Consider the following 19,769-nt stretch of genomic DNA (forward strand, 5'->3'; position numbering starts at 1 on the left):
GCGACGCGACTGCATGATGACCGTAAATGAGAGGTGGTAACATGGAAATCATGACATGCAGGTTATGTATGTCATGCTTTACACGCCGCGCTCATGGTGCATTCCCGGCCGTTTCGCTAGCTTGGTATACACCAAAATTGGTATTGCGCGACGCGACTGCATGACGAACGTAAATGAGAGGTGGTAACATGGAAATCATGACATGCAGGTTATGTATGTCATGATTTACATGCCGCGCTCCTGGTCCGATGGCGCATCCTGAGTCATCAAAGCTCGGCTATCTCGCTCATTCGTGGCACCGCAAGGTGCGCGCTATATAATAGCGAGCCGTTACACGGTGGCGCACAGACACAAGATGGAAATGTTGCGCGAGAGTGCCTTATCCAAACAAGTTGCACATTCGCAGAGAGATGACCCACAGTGGCGAACAGTACACGTGACACCCTATCGTCAGTTAGGTTCTCTGAACCACATTTTCTTTACCTGGATTAGAATTTTTTACCTCAAGGATCTGTCTTGTCTCGCTTACAAGGCCTACTCTAACGTAAAAATGGCCACGCCCGCTAATTAAATTTAAAATGACATAAGTGAACTCGATACCTCAACTACGTCTCTTATAACCACTATGTTGCTTTTAGGACGTTAAGCTACATCAATCACAGGTGAACTTCTCGGCTAGTTGGTTGAATATATGGCACGGGAGCAGCACGAAAGACGAGTACAGAATAAGGCACACAAGCAAGCGCCACGTGGGGTTGTTTGTGTGCTTTATTCTGCCCTTGTCTTTCGCGCTGCTCCATTAGTGAACCAACAGTTGCTAGCGCAACGCCGCCTGACAAGGAGAATGATCTGGATGACACGCCATGCCGTTTAAACAGATAGCACTTGTTGCGAGGCGTAATGTCCGCGAGGCATTCCGAAGCGCACACTGAAGAAACTATAGGAAACATCGGCCTCTACATGCAAGCTCACGCCTAGGAATTCGGCGGCCAGTTGGTCAGCAGGTAAGATGCCCGCCACCGGCAGTATGACCAGTGGCAGCATGGCCGCGACCGCAGGCGGCAGCAGACCACCCGTGAGGCAGGCAAGGGTCACCAGGACGCAGTAGATGCCGACACCTTCCTGCAAACACGATAAGCATTCTATTATTTAGTTAACAAGGGTTTCGTGAACGGTGCATTACTTTCCCGGTGAGCCTGCCATATGTGTTGTCTTCAGAGGGTATTTTATGTGCTATAAGGTACCACGCCGGGTTTGTAAGTACAAACCCGTATTTCAGTACTGAAATAAGGCTCCTCTCAAAGGAACGATAAATCTCAATTGATGCCAGCCTTTAGTCCTTTCATCAGAGGTGTTCTTGTTCCGTTTCTGCCTTAACAATCTGTGGAACGTTAGGTCGTTCCAACCTGTCGAACTATAGCCGCATCAAAAACGCGTGATGATTATTAAGATTAGTACCACAAACGTACGTTTTCAATATTTTCATCGTTAAATTCATCGCACGTAGAGGCCAGGAACTGTTAAAACTTTTCATAAGCGAACTTTATAATTTTCAGTAGAGCTTATCGAAGGCTCCCGCTTTTCTACGTCACAAGCTGCGCGGCGCGTATTACCGTATTGCCAAAGACGAACGGAAGCAGGTAGAACGGCATGAGGAATTCGAGAAGTTGCGTGAACTTGCGCTCGCGCCTGTCGGCATCCTGGGTCCTTGAGGACGTCTTCTGGGCCAGCTCGACTGCAATATCAGAAAATTACTCACCGTTTTGAACCGATATACAAAGAGCAATATAAACCCTTAATTAAAGTGACATTTATTTATTTCAGTAGAAGGTGTTACAGAAAGGAGCGGCAGTTGAAAAAAGAAAAGAACAACTCACAGGGTTCCTTATTCATTCGCCTAAGGCGACCCATCTTTTTCTTCTCAATCGAGGTACCGATCCTCCCTCCCCCCTCCCCAAAGACTTTCTGTACCTCACCTGGTTTTCCATTGCCTCCGGGATCGGCCCACCTTTGGCCATGCGATGTCATGTTATGTAACGTCATGACGAAGTCAAATATTTTGGTGATCTGTGACGTCACGACGGTATACCATACGGTGACGTAATAAGTCGTAATCTCTGATCACGTGACTTTTTACACCGTTTCGTGTTGATGCTGCTTTTGGTGTTTGATGAACCATCGAAGGCTTTCGCCTTCGTAACGCACATTTTTTGTTCACGGCTTGTACGAACAATAATATTTTCTGACGTTCTATCCTTGTGTTGTTTTAGCACCCATAGTTGCCCACATGTAAATGACGATGCATAGAACGCTGTTCTCTAGCAGGAGACTTGCAGGATAGCGAAGGTCCTTACCGCCGAAGTAGGGATCGCTGCTCTGTTGCTGCGTTTGAAGAACGCCGGAGGTGGACATCTCCGACGCAGTCAACTGAACGCGGGCGACGAGTCGAGAAACTAGTCGCGCCGTTATATGCAGAAGGAACTGCGTGCGATGTGCTCGATATGAATACGACTCGGCGAACTCCACCGCGTGAGCCGAACGCAGCACGTTCTTCCTGGTCTTCTTCTCCTTCTTCTTCGCATGTCACGCTCTGATGAATGAAACTAATATTATATCGCTAATTGAAAGGAAATCTTACAATTTGCAGTAAATCGAACAGGGTGCAAAAAATGCACCGACGATTATGATACTGCCTAATGCAAATTCTGAGCGCATATTCGTGTTGGGGAAACGTTAATGAAGTTTTGGCTATCCGCAGTTGTAGCAATGTAACATTCGTTACATATTGCCACAGAAACTGCCAGCACTCGAGTGCTACGTGCAGCACTCTGTGCATTGCAGGCGTCGCGAACCAAGCGAAACGCCGACATCCCCGTTACGACAAGCGAAGCCCGCCGCAGCGCACGTGCCAGCCCTGCATGCGCACGAACTCCGACCGAGGGACAAGCGCGCGTGACGGAGGAAGAAAGCGAGGTGAGAGGCCAGTGGCTCGTGACATCGACAGACTCCGCGTTGGCTCTCTTTTGTCCTCGTTCGCTCTATCGGTTACGCCGCCGACGCCAACGCCATCGGCGACGCCGCTCAACGCAGGAATGATTCTCTGTGTACACTCGCGACGGCATCTCAGTAAATGTGGCGTGCCGCTGCTAAGGTATCGAGGTAGATGGTTTGACCCCCGCTGCGCTGGTCGCATTAGGACGGGTGCTTAATGTAAAAATGAGAGGAAAAGCGCTCATGCATCATGTGTGGGGTGAACCGTAAGTAATCCCAAACGCTTAACCCGCCTGTTCATGTTCTCTTGTGTCCTTAACGCCTAACGTTTTCTACGATGGTCGAAATTTCTCACTACGGCACGACTCATAACTTTTTCGCACAAAAAAATCTCAGACTTCAAATAACTCTGTTTACCTTGATTCCATGGGGTATAAAAAGTACTGTAGTCATGAAAGTTCGCAAATAAGTACATTCGCGTTCAAAGTTTTAATGCATTTTTCAGTCATGTAACATGGGTAAGATATGTTGCTTCACTTTGGTTCACTGCTATAGAACTGATGTTGATTCACAAGTAAAATGATTCTTAAGACGACTTTGTAGCTCCAGTACCTCTTAATAATGAGCACTGCAACCGTACTATGCTATTTGATAACTATACATGCAACTCAACCGCACGAGTTACATTAGAAGCTCAGAAAGTACTGGGTGGTCAAAATCTTCCAGGCCACGCTGCCATATGATTACGTGGTATATAGTAAGATGTTAATATTAGCGCGTTTGGTAATCAGTGCTTGTATAACTTTCCTTACTTTCTTCTAGCGCACCTTAAATCACTGATAAGCTGATAGTGTCGAAAAATTAATGCTATAGAGTCAAGCTCGTGTGAAGACTCTTCCCGTAGTCGGAACGTTGCCTCCAGCGACATTCATTTGTTCGACCGCTATAAGCATCCGTCTTCGCCCGAACCTCCCTTCTGATAAGCTGATACAGATATCAACACGCGATTTCTAAATTTACGATGATGAAATTTCTCCGTCGTCTTTATCAAAACGTAACCTTCGGCGTCATCGCCGGAGTGCCATCTTCATCCTGCCGTAACGTCGCGTCATCGTCCTGCAATCATCACGAAGAAATCTTTGAAAAGGTAATGTCTCTGGAGCCAATGCTTTCGACAAGAAGACTTCAGCCTGGCGAAGACAGTTTTCGTCGAAATGTTAGCTCCGGCTACTTTCCTTGCACCACGACTTCTCATCACTTCATGCCTTCATCAGCCACTGAAATTCTCTTTTCTATAGTGGATATAGTAGCATATCGCTGCGTTCCATTCAGTGCTTTTTGCGTAGGAAGCAGTAAATAACTTAAGGTTGGCAAATGTGCGTATCTTTTTTTAAAAATCGAGTAACTTTATTTCCGTCATCTTATGCCAACACCAGAACTATAATTTCTCAGTTCGTATACACGCACGCGTTTGTTCGCATACCAACGCAAATTTCTTTTGACTTGACATCTGCAAGTTAATGCGTAGAACGGCGAAAAAAGGTAGAAGCGAGTATATTTTGTCATTCAATCGCGAATCTCTGGAGCAATTATTTCCTGCACATAACGTATGACGTCATGAAGGCGACGTTTATCACCGCGTCTTGCCCGGGGTGCTGGTGCGTCTTTGACAGGAGCCTGCGGGAAGCAGAGTGACGAAAAACCTTCGTTAGAAGGCGTGCATTGAAAACAGAACCTTGGATACAAAATGCAACTATATGTATATATTGCAACTACGTTCTTCGTCATGTACACGCGCACACAGTTGGTACTTACTGAGCATGTGACGTTTCAGATATGTCCCTGTTTATAAAGGGCACTTACAGAAACCGGGCATGCGCAGTAGGTTCCAACTGTGGGCGCATGTACGTGCCGAATCACCTACTTACAATATTTATATACAAGCACAAACAGGTTACAAGCAGTGGAAGCAGTTTCATAAATCAGAAAGTACTGCCTTTGCTGTTGTGTCCAGGGGAAATCGCACTGAAGGGCACATTGTGACTGTCATTGATAGTTTCTTTGTGTATTAGTTGGACATTGTCATAGGCTAATTCACAATTACAATTCACAATTAAAGCGTAACCAACTGTAGAGCTCCTCTAGTTAACCTACCTGCCATTACTTTACCTTTATCTCTCCGACTTTTCTCTCACGAGACAGACTGAACAAAGTGACAGTCTACGTTCTTCGCAAGCCCACGGTGTGCTTGCCAGCAGTGTACTCAACTAAATATGTCGTCGTGCAAAAGGCACTACGTCCACCTTTCACTGGACGAGAAACAACTTGAAGAGAGATTGTATACCTGTCCCTGAATTCGGCGAGCGTGGCCTCGGCCCTTGCCGGCTCTTGCTCGCGCATCATGATCACCAAGCTCCACGTGTTGATGTTGTCCATCACGGCCGACACCGTGAGCTTGCTCTTGTTCAGCATCGTCTTCCTGCATGCACAGACGGACGAACCGATTGAGATGTGTGCTTTCGATTCAAATCATGTCGTCTGAATTCGATCCGCGAAAGCTCCACATTAAGCGATCCAACGAAACAGCTGCTTGCGCGTCTAACTGAAAGCATATACGGCTAGTATTTCATTTACTCTAAGTGCGTTACTTTACATGAAAGCTTTGCCTAAACTTCAACGACTCGATCATTGAAGCTAAATGTACTTTCTGGGCCCACTAAAAGTCCTCTTCGACGTGATCATCCATACTTTCACTCCGGGTATCTAGTTTAGATTCTTTGTGCACTCACTGCGAAGTCGATCGTTGTTTAACTTAACGATAAATATGACTTTCATCCACAGAATGGTGACAATAACGTCACCGGCCCTTTCGACCACCTGCTTTAAGCAAAAAGCGCCTGCTTCATTTTCACTATTTTAATTGAGGTAATGCTGAAGATGGTGGTAACACCGTGTGGGCGCATCTAATGGGACACCCGTCAAGACTGCTAAGTTTGAGACTTAACAAACTCGACGTGTAGGTAGTCTCGACGCGCCGCCCTCTGTCGTCCATACGGTGCTAGATATCTTTGTCTTGGCTAAAGATCCTCCTTGTAATACATATGGACCTGCATGTATAGTAAATAGCCGAATATATATAAAAAAGGAAGAAGTTCGCTCTCACCTCCGTACGCCCTTGAAGGGGACCTTGATGCTGTCGTATCCCTCATCCCAGTACATGTGGCGAGACAGCAAGTAGTCCGAGAACTTCTCTTTCCTCAGCTGCGTTGAAAGAATGTTTTTTCTTGCTTGGTGTCATTTCTTCACTGAGAATTTTCAGCCAGAATCTTCATCACTTGAAGTGGGCAGCCATTTCGTGCTTATGACTTGCGGTAAGACGGCAGATATGTATACGGGGAGGGAGTTATGGGGCGTGCCTTCCCAATCTTAAACTATTTGATACGGCATTACCCCGTTTATGAAAACCAACAGACAATGAAACCAAGGAAGGTTTAGGGGACGTTATCTGTAGTATTTTAATTGTGTCGTAGTAACAATTATATGAATGTGAAGAAATTAAAGTGGACGAAAAGGCAACTTGCCGCCGGCAGGGACCGAACCGGCAACCTTTGGATGACGCATCCGATGCTGCACCAATTGATCTATCTACAGCGGCGGTCGTATTCTCGTCCACTTTATCGGGTATTTCTGTGCATGTAAATCTGGGAGTGTTAGGCAGAGCCGCTCGTAGCCATGACGGCGAGTGCGGTACACTCTTTTATTTTTGCCAGCTGGCGTCACGTAGTATCAGTTACTACTTAGTTAAGACATTCACAGACACCACGATCAGATGGGCACCGCGATCAACCGCAGGTATCAGATCTAACAGCATAATACCTGGAAGAGCCAGTTGTCCATGCCGGGTTCGAGCAGGGCCCTCAGGTGGTGCATGGCCACGAAGAGGACGCCGTTCTCGACTAGCACGCGGCGCACTTCGGAGAAGAAGGCGTCCTGGTCGAACCACTGGATGGCGTTCACCGCCGACACCAGAGCGACCGAGTTGCTGCGCAGCGGCAGGCACTCGGCGCTCGCCTCCCTGTCGCAGACGGACGAGTCAACAAGCACAGTCTATGCATTTGAAAGTGCGCCAGTACACGTACTCGATACACATTGGCAGGCTTGTTGGGCGAGTTCGCAACACATTCTGTCGTATGCAGTAACGTTTCGTACAGGCTATAATCAGCAAAGAGCCTCCTCTCTTGCTGTAGACGAGAACTTTATGGCCATAGGTTACGGCTCCCCGCTTTCGAGCATGGACTTGCGAACTTGGCTCTGGGCTTCAGTGTAAGAGCGTCAAGTTCTAAGTGCAGGTGGGGTGTTGAACAGAAGCGTTCGTGTTCACTAGTGAAGGCACCCATGTTAACATCACACCACCGTTACATACCGTATTTGGGCTGTCTGTTACCACGTCGACGAATTTGCGCGTACAAAGAAGTCTCACCCTATGGTTGAAGCGGGGCAGACCGAGAGATACACGTTGTGACGACAAACGCAAAAAAAAAAAAAAAAAAAAACTTCGGTCAGGTGTTTCCAGACTATGAACCCTGCGCGACATTCCAGGGAGGTCACCTCAGCATTCTTTGGGCGAACATCCCGCAACCCGACCTTTTCGACGGCACCAAAAGCAGTTAGGCATTCGCCCCTAATCGCTATCAATGCACGTATTGTACAGCGTCAGGGAGGTGGGAAAGCAGTATCGACTAATTGCTGCGTGAGAGACAGACGTAAAAAAAAAAAAAAGGTTCGCGACCACGTCGAACCACTGTCAGCGCGACTATTGCCTTTTTAGGGTAGACTATATACTGATCTGTATTAGTGTATTTTTCTTTTTCATGGCTTCCGCTTTACTTCCCACATACACGATTTAATTATTCCCAATTTCTGCGCGTTTCACAAAGAAAGTGACTCAATGCCTACGTGCTGCATCCTCTGTCCGTGCCAGTAGCTCGCTCTTCTATTTACAACACCGAAACCTACCACGAATAAAAGCAATGGCCCTCAAACATTTGTCACCCACTTTGACGAGGCACTTCGAGGGTTGACAACAACGAATCCTTAAGCCCATTTTCGCTATCGCCGCGCGAGAAACACGCCTTCTGTTTTTATCTTATCATTTAGTTAAGTGCTTATAGTATACACAATCGGCAACCCGGCGCGTCAGAAAAGATTATCAACACGACAGTGGCTCACATGTAGGTGACGTTTCCGTAGTTCCTCCTGGCGTTGGCCTCCTCAATCTGCGAGTGACTGATGTCGGCGCCCACCACGTTCTTGAAGAAGGGACAATACAGCTCAGTGCTCTGGCCCGGCCCGCAGCCCACGTCAACGCACAGCTCACGCTTGGACAGCTGCGTGACGACACGTGACCCTTCCTTACAGACTGATAACCGTATTGCGATTCGTTGTGACGCAGGTCAAGACGCAGGTGAAATAACGTTATCTGGGGTTTTACGTGCCAAAACGACGGTGCAATTATGAGGCGTGGCGTAGTGGAGGGTTCCGGAAGTTTGGACCATATGGTGTTCTTCAACGCGCAGTGACATCGCACAGTACACGGGCCTCTAGCATTTCGATGGAGGCGAAATGCGACCGCCGCGGCAGGGATCGAACCCCCGACTTTCGGGTTGGAAGGCGAGCACCGTAAACTACCACCGAGGCGGACGCACACATGTGAAAATATAGCACTAAACCACAAAGCAGACTCACGCGGACTTACTGAAAAATATTGGTAGTGTCGCAAGAAACATCTGTACTGATTCGGGGCTCGAACCTTAAACCATCTTGAATAGGTTTTCCGTAGAGCAAGTAAACTACAGGACAAAATGAGACTAATACACTTATTTTTTGTCCGTCCCTGCGAGTCCTCCTGTCCTTGTTCGTCCTACTTTTGTCCTGTCTTTTTCCGCTACCATAAACCTATTCAACCAAAAAGCCCCCATAGCAACTCTACTTAAACCACCAACTTTCTGAGAACAGTAGCGGCACAAATTGAAATATGCTCACAGGAAGATAGTCGAAGTGCGAATTAGCCAGTTCCGCGAAACACCTGTCTGGACAATAAGCTTTCGTTCCGTTATTATTCAATTTGAACGAGTAGGCGCAGTAACTTCAGCAAACTCTTATGCTTGAGTCGCCGATTAATTTAACTGTTAGGTTAACAATACCACTCCACGCATTTCAGCCCCACTTGTCGCACGTAGCGTGGAACAGACACATACGGTAATGTGGCAATGCCTTGAATATACAACGAGAAAAAAGGTTTCGTGCGCCCGGAGCTGCATGTGCAATGAAATTTACGCAGCCTCCTCACCCCAATTATGTTTGACACTGCGGCTTTACGGCTTCCTTGCAAGGGCCGCGCCAGGGGGGCACAGGGGAGCGGAGGGGGCGGCAGCCCCTTCAAACTTTACGCCTGGCGCCCTTGCCCCCCCCCCCCCCCCCCCCTCCCTATGGAACTCACTTGTAGCGGGAACCCCTAGTGAAAAAATCCTAACGCTGACCCTGCTTCCGCGAAGCGCAACTCTCTTATAGCGAGACAGAAAGTAGACAACTTTCGTCACCTTTTGGTCGACGTACGAGATGACGTCTTGAATCACAGAATCCGGAAGGGTCGGCCTCGCCTGCTTGTACAGCTTCGAAAGGTCGGTGCCGTCGACGACCAGCTTGTATTTGTCCTGCGGAGACTCGTCCTGCAGACCCCTTGTCATCTGGCGGCGGGTCATGGCGCGTATTACTGCGCGCAGTGGAGAGAACGACGCATGATGACGCATGAAGGGAATGGGGTGCAAGTTCACATCCGTTATCATAATAATAAATGTTGGGGTTTTACGTCCCAAAACCTTGTTATGAGGGACGCCGCACTGGAGGGCTCCGGAAATTTTTCCCCCATGGTGCCCTTTAACGTGCACCTAAATCGAAGTACAGGGGCTTCTAGCATTTGGCCTCCATCGAAATGCGGCTGCCGCAGCCGGGATTCGGTCCAGCGACCTTCGGGTCGGCAGTCGCGCACCATAACAACTAGACCACCGCGCGGCGAGTCACAGCCGTTATCATGAATAAGTTTAGTCAATTCGTAGATTGTTTATATATGTGGTGGAGTTGTTTCGAATACGCCACAGTGATTAAACGCTAGTCCAACACATTTGCCTTGCGTGGGCCATACTCGCATGATATCCAGTATCTGACTAAGGTGCAACGACGGCGCTAGGACTTTTTTACTGGGGGGCAACGACGATTTCTTTAGCAGTGGGTGGCAGGGAGGTGAGGTTTGACTATATTTAGGGGTGGCCATAGGGGGGTAGGTGAAAATTTCGTAGGGGCTACCGCAACCCCCCCCCCCCCCTTCGCGCACCCCTCTGGCTCCGTCCCTGCTAAGGCTAAGGTCTAGCACTTTCACTACAACGGCACACGATGATTGCCTTTACAAGTGACCTACATGATCGAACCTCGCTTTTTTTTTACTCTTGCTTTGCAAGCAAAAGGAGCGCTATAATTGGCAAACTGGGTATCGATCGCCACGGACGTATAGCCTAATGTTTCAGAAGCAAGGTATGAAACTCACGCAGGCGATTTCGCCTCCAGAGAGCTTGAAGCAGTAGCATGACCGTCGGGCGAAACGTTGGCTGCCGCTGTGCCGAAGGTATTTCCAAATGTTCCAAACGGCAGCCGATGGTGATGATGATGATGATGATGCTCCTTGGATGATGGCACCTACCCACTCAGGGGGATCGGCCAAGAGTCGGGCGGATCATAAAGTCTGAAAATTTTAAGAGCTAAAAGACGTTACTGTATCAATTAGAATGAAGCGTCTTTTTCTTTTTTAATGATTTTTAGTTTTTGATTAGACCGTGTTGCATAACCTCCCAAATGGCCAAATTGTTTATGTCATTATGAAAATTTTAAAAATTATTAGCGGTTGATGTGTCGAATAAGACGATTTGATTCGCATATGAATTTCTCAATAGCACTGCATATATTCCCGTCCGAGTGCCCCAGCACAGAAGCCCCAAGGTGCTTTCTTCTCCTCGTGGGATTCTTCTCGAATGATGATGATTCTGCTCAATTACGGCACATGCGCACTACATAGAGTATACGCTGAGTGGAGTTGCATTGATACATCCTTAAAAAAAAAACAGTTATACTACAAACTGTTAGATAGCATCGACACTTGTTAGAATAATGGAAATGAAATTGTAAATGACAAACAGAAAGAAAAAAAAATAGCCTAAAGGGCCTGCGTTCTTGTGTCTGCACGTAACTTCGTTTTCTTCTTCATAAAACGCTTGCTTTCTGCGTTTTTTTTTCTTTCGGCATCGAGAATGCCCGTCGCTGTGTTTGGCCGATTGTTTGTCCCCTTCTGCTTTCTGCTAGGCTCGTCCGTAACCTAAGACGCAGTACCAAAGGGGCGCATTTGTTCAGAACCTCAAAGGTTACACAGTCATGCAGTCATACAGGCAACAGTAGCGTCACACAAGCAAGCTCACGCTATTGTTGAAATGACCAGTCACCAAATCAAGCGTGGATCAGGCCTCACCTATCGGGTCTGTTGATAGAATCCCGACATGTTGCGCATGTACTAGGAACTCCTCGTGCACTCTCCTCACCGTATACGTCATCACGCGCGTCACCATCACCCCATCCTTGTCTTGCATCTGGGCTGGTCGAGTCGCGCCCAAGGGGGTTTAAAAAAACATTCTGCAGTGGAAGCTCTCGAAACGCCTTGCCAGCGAAAGTATTTCTTTTTTTTTATTGGCGCCAGTATGCCCTACGGCATAAGTTAAATAAAAATAAAGAGTTCAGTTTCGCTGATAAAGGCCAGGAGCGGTCGATGCAAAGGCCCGTGCGTCCAGCGCGTTAAGTCGGGTGGTCGACCGGGGCGGTAGTCAAGGCCTCGTAGGTGGCGGATGCAAGCCTTGTGAAGGCCCGGACAGGTCCCAAGTATGTGATCGATCGTTGCCTCTGTGGCTGGAGCAACGCAGGAGGGGCATGTCGGTGGGGGAGGCTGTGCACCGGATGTCCATGCAGCCCGGATACCAGCGAAAGTGAAGCCAGCTTTTGCCCACCAAAGAGCTCGGAAACATGCTCTTTTCTGGTCGTGCCTACTTAGAGATCAAATGGCTTTGATCTGCTAGTGTAAATGCAACGTTAATTACAAAATAAAAGATCGTTGTTGTCGGCAAAAGTAACCCGTCGAGAGGAGTATTGACGATTGATGTCCAATACAATTGGCCATGACTTTGAGGCTTACTTACGAAAACTAGTAACACAAAGACACACTTGCAGCAGTATCTGACCTGTAAAAGTTGCCATAATTAAAATTATCTGGCGTGCGTGGAAAACGTTCGCTTTCCTTCGCCAAACGCCGATGATTTATCGTGCTCCTAGTAAGATGGCGGGCGCAGCCGTCATCTTTTGGTGGGCACGGCTTCACTAATGCGCAATAATCGCCACTCCAGCAATTTTTTTTAACCTCCTTGGTCACGCCAACACACGATGAGCCGCGCCAGACGCTATGGCTCCTCCCAGTGCGCCGCTTCCAATGGGTAGTTTTAGAACAGGGTGCGCAAAGCGTTTGTCGACACTGCGCATGCGGCACACGCAGTCCTCTTGGGTACGCACGTTAAGTGACGGAAACAGCGCATCGTACCCAACGAACGTTTTTCTCTGCGTACCATATTCTAAAACTGCCTGATATTCAAGGAAAGATAGCGCCCACCGTTGACTAGCCATCGCTATTTGCCATCTCCGCAAGCGAAGGAGGGTCGGTCTACGGTTGTTGTACAATAGTTCTTTTATACTTCCTGCGCCTTAGAGTTAAACATCAAGGTCCACCTCGTTCCGATCCTGCCGACAACCTGCATGCGTCCCAGGCACCACTTAGGCTTGCTAGCTGACAATGTAATGAGCAATCCCGTAAGAGGCTCTACGCTCTAGTGCAACCCAAGAAAATAATGTCAGCTCCACACACAGTCATCGCTGTCAGTCCCACGGAGAATTGGCATAAACTCACCATCCAATAGCTCTTGCCCACTTTCGCGACGTCAAGCACCTCTCGACTGTTTCCGGATAGTTGACTTACCCGTACAAGCACACGTTTGTGTCGCTGGTTTTAGATCGGAAGCTTGAACGTCCTGATAAATTTCGTCAAGGATACTGACATGGCTGCTCAGTCAGAAATCGTGTTTTAGGTAGTAACGACGAAGATTTAACTCCTAATAAGCGTGGTATTTACATTAGCCGAGAAAAAGTACTTACGGTTCGAGCGGCAACCAGCTAGCACGACTGTCGTTCGCAGGTTGTAACCGAGTGTAATCATTAACTAGTATTACCTTTCTTTTTTAACTTTGTCCGAGGGTTTATCGTTTAATTAGTTCGTTGCCTTTTCCATTTGTTTGTCGCGTATCTTAATACATGCAGCTCGGATGATGCAACTGCGCAGCTGATTTACATCAGCGCGTATTGCAGCATGGAACAGTAACTACTGCATACAGCGATCGAGAGACTAAAACCTCGCGCACTGTCACAACGGAAGGTAGACGAAGGCAGTGTTCGCAACTGACGTCTGCGCACTAAAAGTTCTTTCTTCTCTTTCTTTCGCTTTATCTCTGTTACTTGTATCTGTCTTTTTGTACATGTTGCTTTCTATTTCTTTATTTCCCTGTCTATGTCTTTATTCTCTTTATTTCTCTTTCTCTTTATGTCGCTTTCCTCCTCTCTCTCTCTTTCACGTGTTCGACGTGCTCCAACTTCGCCGAACAGTTTTCGTTCAACGCTCGCACCTGCTGTACTCGGTAGTGAGGCTTGTCCAATACCTGTGGCGCAATTCCTTGTCCAATTCCTGTGTGTGGCACGAAAACCGAGTGTCACTCTTCTTTTCCAAGCACTTCCGGTCCCGCACTTACATACGGTTTTCCCAATAATCAGAAAAAATCATTAAAAAAATAGAATTCGACGGCCGCCGTCGAATTCTATTTTTTTTTATGAATAACGTGAATTCAGAGTCTGGATTCAAGTTATGTTGTATACATATGATATCCGAGCATAGCATTATTTAAGGGTCAATTAAATATCAGACTAATAAATTAAAGTTAATTTATTTAGTTCATTGAAAGATTGTAAGCAGCTAGGATTGTTGCAGAACCTGGCGGAACGAATCTCAACCACACGCTCTCAGAGGCCACGTACGTGGCCTCTGAGATCCGCTACGGCAGTGCGACGAAACACAATTTAACCCAAGGAGAACACCGGGGCACATGGACGCCGATATGCGAGTGTCACTTTAAGCCACCTGAATCAAGGATTACGGTCCCGTCCAGATTTTTTTTCTTCTGGCCTCACTCGCAAGTAAACTTCCACAGTGAAAGCAGGGCAGCAAGCAAGCAGCGCCAGCACGTTAAACAGGGGTCTCAAGCACGCGGCCCGTGGGCCGCATTCGGCCCGCGAGCCCCTCTCTGGCGGCCTGCGGCCCCCACATGACTGTCTTCGTCCCATTTTCTTTATTTTCTTAATAAGTATGTTCTTGAGCTACACAAAGGCATGACTGGTCTAAAGCATATTTTTCGTGATACACTGCGGTCACTATGTGTTGATACATAACCGTGAAACAAAACTCTAATTTTCAGAATCGGCGCCCAGATTTTAGTCTATGTGGAGATAGGTATCGAATCTATCGATATGTTGTTGGAATCCTGGCGCCAAATCTCCTTCAGAAATGAGCAATTTATGAGATATGGGAAAGCTTTCAAACGGTAACATTATCTGCTCCCACCTCCGTCTTTGTCCTGGCCCTTGCGGGAGTAAATTTACGTGAATTCGGCGTGAATGAGATGAGTTTGAGACCCTTACGTAAGATAAAGGCAACAGAACAAAACAAGTCCGCGCCCATCGGCATCGCAACGCAGTCTGTGAGCGCGTGCACTCGCGCTTGCCGCGAGCCTTAGAAGAAGCCATGTCTTTGAATTGGACGGCTGCGTTCGTCGCTATCCTGTACTACGTGATAGTCATCTTCGTGGGCGTATGGGCCGGCCGCAAGGTACACGTACACGACGAGCGACGCCGTCACGGTAGCGTCAAGACAGGTGCACGAACGCCAGGTCTCAGCTCTCCCGCAGGCGACCAATACGTGATGAACCTGCTCGTCGCCAGCAGGAACCTGCCGCTGGTCCTTAGCTGCAGTTCCATGACCGGTAATAACACCATGGCAACGCATAGTGGCGTATGAAGATATTGAGGCGCTTTTCACAACCCCCTCCCCCCCCCCCTTCCCAATGCTATATTTTCTCATGCATTAGCTCGCGCCCCAAACTGCAAACGCGGAAAAATAGAAAAATACAAGAAGTCTATAGTCGGACACAACTTTAGAAGGCAGCGGCATTTCCTCCCCAAGGGCGGATGAACACAAGCCTGCACCAATGGGCGCGCACTCGGGACTGACGTCATGAGCGGGACGGCCGGTGGCTCCGCCTTCGGAGAACATCGGCGCGTGCACGAGCGGGACTATTTCTTTAGTCGCGGAGGCGATCGGCTGCCGCACTTCGGTCGTCTGGGCGGGGCCTCTCCCGTCTTCTTAAATTGTATCCGACTATATGTGTATTGCGAAACCGCCTTCCTTGCATTATCGCAAAGAAGCGCCGTGAAGCGAACTTGCGCACCGAAGTTCGCATTGAAGATACTGTAACAATATGTCGGACTAATTGCGTTTTTTTTTTTTTGCGAGTTAGATATATGCCGGTTTGACTGTACGCGATCGACGCGTCGCACGGGCTTCTAGAAAGTGCAGGGACCTGCAGGTGGAACCTGTTAGAACTTTGTTGGCCGCGGTTGAGGGTTCGACAGGTCATATACGCAGGATCACTCGCTGCATCGTACCATGTGTTTCTTGCTCAATGTGCCTCAACAATTTTACAAAAGAGGAGAAAAAATACTGCGGCAATTTGGCGGTAAATGTCAGAAATGCGTAAGCACAACGTTTATCTCTAGTTACCTTCAACCACCTTCAACCACCTTCACAGCCAACACCAGGCAACATTATTCAACATTATTCAGCACCAGCCAGCATTAGCCTCCGGTAGTAGTATTATGAGGGTAAATACGGCAGTTCAGCTACAAACAACGGTTCGGCTTCAGAAAACGAGCGTACACAGCACAGTGGATTGCTCAGGAACAATGATACTTTGGTGGCCTCTCACCATGGTTGCCTGCTGCGAAACGATGAGTCAGGAATACGAGAACCTTGTCCTAACCAATGCTGACCAAACACGTACCTGAGCTTATGAGAAAAAAAAAATGTATGCAGTCTCACTCAACGCGAAAGCTGTTCGAAGTGCGGAGCATTGTTTCTCCGGCCCTTCGGCGAGGCTGGCGTGCCAAACGTACAGCCTGCTCGGCGTCCGAGGCAGGAAAGGAAACCTTCATTTGTGATGCAGTAGGGCCCTCTCCCCTCATCATTTCCCCTGTCATGATACACTACTTCATTCACCACTCCCAGATGGCGACAGCAGCCCCCGCCAACAAAGATCACTGTGAGAGGAATAAGGTATGAGAGATACAAGGCACGTTTGTGAACCCTACTATACGTGCGTCGGTAGCGCAGTGGGTAGAGCGCCGGGCACTTGTCGGTGACCGAGAGATCGTGGGCTCGACTCCCATGTCATCCAAATGAGCGCAATTTGTTCTTCTGCCATTTCTTTGTCATTTGTTGGTGTGCATTTTAGCGGCGTCACTTCCGTGACGGAAATGACGTCACTGAAGTCTTGGTGGGCACCGGCATAGAAGATTTTAGTGTTAAAAAAGGAGAAGAGGAAGTGTAGCCCGACTGCTCTTGTGTTCACGCGCCACGTCTTTAATTTGTGCTACAGTTTATATGGCCCCACAAAGTGGCTTCGCAACTTAATGTGAAAGTGTCCTTCAGTATGCACTATGCAGTGCAGAAGGCCGGGTAATGCGCAGGAGGGTGCGTCGTTCTATTTATAATTTTCTAATGTATGCTTAAATGTATTTCGCATATATGTGACTCTGTATGCTGGCTGTCCTCAAATGCATTGATGCGGCTCTCGCCCGCAACGAATTTGCAGCTACCTGGGTCGGAGGCGGCTACCTCAATGCAACTGCCGACGCTGTCTTCAACTACGGCCTGCTGCACACGTATGCCCCGTTCGGATACTCCCTTAGCCTGCTGCTGGGTGAGTTTGCTCCCTTGCTAATTGAGGTACATACTTCAGATAAGCATGGTTGCTTCAATTAGATTGGAACGACTGTACAAATAACAGGAATTATACTCCGTTTCATACCTCAGGTGCAACGCTGCGGAAGCTATGCAAGAAGTTCGGCCTGCAAGATGTGTGATTACGCGCGTCTAGACCTTGGCTTTCGTCGTCGTAAACGCTTGTGCGAGCCGAGCACGAGCCAGCGCGTGACACGTCACGATAGGCTGCAAATAAAATATCAAAAAGCTAAAACAAAGAGGCGCGAAACAATCCAGAACAACTTATTGATAACCCATAACGAGGTTTGTTTATATCTGAGGCACAAAGCATCGTCATTTATAACTCAGCCTAAAGACGAAAGGAAAACACACTACGGGTGGTAACATCATAGGACTATTTCATGATGCGAACGCATCTAATGCAAGCAGTATCGCTAGTCTCCATAGTGTAGGATGATCAGCGCAACCTTGACTCCCGCAAACACTCACACAAACACTCACTCATCCACCCGAGGAAGACACACGACACTCTTCCTCGGGTGGATGAGTGAGTGTTTGTGTGAGTGTTTGCGGGAGTCAAGGTTGCGCTGATCATCCTACACTATGTCGAATAACCAACTAGCCCAACAAAAAGTTTTATTCGCTAGTCTCCGCAGCGTTGCACCTGATGTATGAAACGGAGTATAGACATGTGCCATGCAGATCATTCGGTTTATGTTATCAATATATCCCGTGGCATGATATATTGTAGTGGATGCCACAAAGCTTGTTTTTATACCGGTCTGCTTTGTCTTGCCTATGTGCTCAATATTACTTCTGGACCCAGAACGGTGGCTAACCGGCTAAGAGTCGTGATATTTCGCCCAGATCGTGAATACGATACCTGCGGCCGCGGTGGCCGTGTTTATATTACGAGGAAACGTAAAAAAAAGTTTCGTGTATTTTGCTGTGGGCGCACCTCCAGCTGCTCAAGATTGATTTGGAGGAGCCCTCCACTATAGCATCCCTCCGGAATTTATATTAGAGACCTGTACGGGACTTATGGGAAACGTGGCAGTTCTATAATCTCATCATGGCTGTCTTACTGTTGCAGGCACCTTCTTCTTCGCCGGTAAGATGCGGCTGACGGAAGCTGTGACCATGCTGGACCCGTTACAGAAGCACTACGGCCGCTGGATGGGCCTGTTGTTGGCTCTGCCAGCCGTCAGCAGCGAAGTCCTTTGGTCGGCAGCCATTCTGTCCGCTCTCGGTACGACTCGTTCCTGGCGCGGAATGAGAAGTGTATCGATCATGGTCCGTAATAAACCACGCGAAACAGTATATACCAGGAAGCGTCTGCGTACGCTGTGGCATTAGACATTCAACTGGACTTCGCAAATGGCTCTCAAAACTAACTAACTAACTTCAAAATTGACATAGACGTTCCCTGCGTGGGACTTCTCTGTCAATGCCGTAGCAGCTATTTGTTAACGTGCTTGCTGCCGTTGATATAGGCGCGAGTTAGCCATCCCAACTGAAAACGAAACTATGAAGGCGCGACTAAACATCGACAATGTGTCAACCTGAGTCAATAAAAATATCTGGGTTTTAACGTCCCAAAACAACGATATGATTATGAGGGACGCCGTAGTGGAGGGCTCCGGAAATTTCGACTACCTGGGGTTCTTTCACGTGCACCTAAATCTAAGTACACGTGCCTCGACCATTGTGTCAACCTGAGTTACACACAGGTTTCGTTCGAAACAACAGATTTGTTTATGTAGCAAGAAACGTGGACGACAGCAAAAGACGTGAGAGAAAACGATTGTTGGCGCCTTTATTCGCCCCACCTCACCGCTGAGTCTGACCAAACAGCTTTACCTGGCTTTTGATATCATGGTAGAAATCGTGCCTAGCACTAAACTTGCGCTTTAAATTTGTCAAAAGTGCTTCGGCATTACGTATAGCCTCTTGCCGAGCTAGCCGTCCGCAATGTGTACACATAGGCCGTCAACTTTTCTCAGCCGCGCTGGCTGTACCATGTTGCCAGTCGAGCGACAATCCGCCAACAAGAGATGCAAACGCTCTCCAACAGTGCAGCCGCTTGACCTGTGGTGCATGTCTGCCACGCCGTCTTCGCTCGCGTAACTGTGCCGTTTAGTTAGAGTGAAGGTAAACAACATACTAAGACGACCACGTATGAAGCATGATGGTTTCGCCGTCGAAGTGTACGTCACGGTCGGAATGCATGTCGTCAGTGGAAGCGCAACCCTAGTTTGCCGAACCTGCAGCCCACTCCGAAACGCTGCGATGCATTTTTTGTTCGCTTTATGAATTATCATTATATTGTCTTAGAAACTGACGTTAGACAGATTTCACGGTGTTGACTCATAGCACAAGGTTGCCCATGCTTCGCAGAGGGAACAGCTTCAGCGGTCAACGGCGTCGGGAACTACATGTTCGTCTTCGCCAGCGCCGTGGTTACCTTCATATACACATCGCTGGGCGGCATCTACTCCGTCGCATACACGGACGCCCTTCAGTTGTTCATGTGCAT

At 48.1% G+C, this 19,769-nt stretch overlaps 2 protein-coding genes across 2 annotated transcripts; both read right to left on the reverse strand.

Moving 5' to 3' along the window:
• Positions 1-4,562: 4,562 nt before the first annotated feature.
• On the reverse strand, positions 4,563-8,095 carry LOC119388732 (malonyl-[acyl-carrier protein] O-methyltransferase-like). The gene is made up of 5 exons (XM_049415162.1): positions 8,048-8,095; positions 6,868-7,098; positions 6,155-6,252; positions 5,336-5,470; positions 4,563-4,668 (listed from the first exon to the last, which is right to left on the reverse strand). Exons 1-5 carry the CDS (start codon positions 8,093-8,095, stop codon positions 4,581-4,583), a joined length of 600 nt encoding a protein of 199 aa, XP_049271119.1. The 3' UTR covers positions 4,563-4,580.
• A 121-nt stretch (positions 8,096-8,216) lies between these two features.
• On the reverse strand, positions 8,217-9,753 carry LOC125758216 (putative methyltransferase DDB_G0268948). The gene is made up of 2 exons (XM_049415163.1): positions 9,591-9,753; positions 8,217-8,378 (listed from the first exon to the last, which is right to left on the reverse strand). Exons 1-2 carry the CDS (start codon positions 9,750-9,752, stop codon positions 8,217-8,219), a joined length of 324 nt encoding a protein of 107 aa, XP_049271120.1. The 5' UTR covers position 9,753.
• Between the last annotated feature and the right edge of the window lie 10,016 nt (positions 9,754-19,769).

The sequence above is a fragment of the Rhipicephalus sanguineus genome, chromosome 4, assembly GCF_013339695.2.
Source record: "Rhipicephalus sanguineus isolate Rsan-2018 chromosome 4, BIME_Rsan_1.4, whole genome shotgun sequence".
Classification (NCBI taxonomy): Eukaryota; Metazoa; Arthropoda; class Arachnida; order Ixodida; family Ixodidae; genus Rhipicephalus; species Rhipicephalus sanguineus.

Bases quoted from the DNA above. Each gene is read 5' to 3' on its own strand.
- LOC119388732 (XM_049415162.1), bottom strand. From the start codon at position 8,095: ATGGGCTTAAGGATTCGTTGTTGTCAACCCTCGAAGTGCCTCGTCAAA. The intron at 7,099-8,047 runs GTGGGTGACAAA...TCAAATGCATAG, and splicing joins CCTCGAAGTGCCTCGTCAAA to ACTGTGCTTGTTGACTCGTC. The intron at 4,669-5,335 runs GTATACAATCTC...TGCTTCCCGCAG, and splicing joins CTCGCCGAATTCAGGGACAG to GCTCCTGTCAAAGACGCACC.
- LOC125758216 (XM_049415163.1), bottom strand. From the start codon at position 9,752: ATGACCCGCCGCCAGATGACAAGGGGTCTGCAGGACGAGTCTCCGCAG. The intron at 8,379-9,590 runs GTGACGAAAGTT...GTCGTCACGCAG, and splicing joins TCTCGTACGTCGACCAAAAG to CTGTCCAAGCGTGAGCTGTG.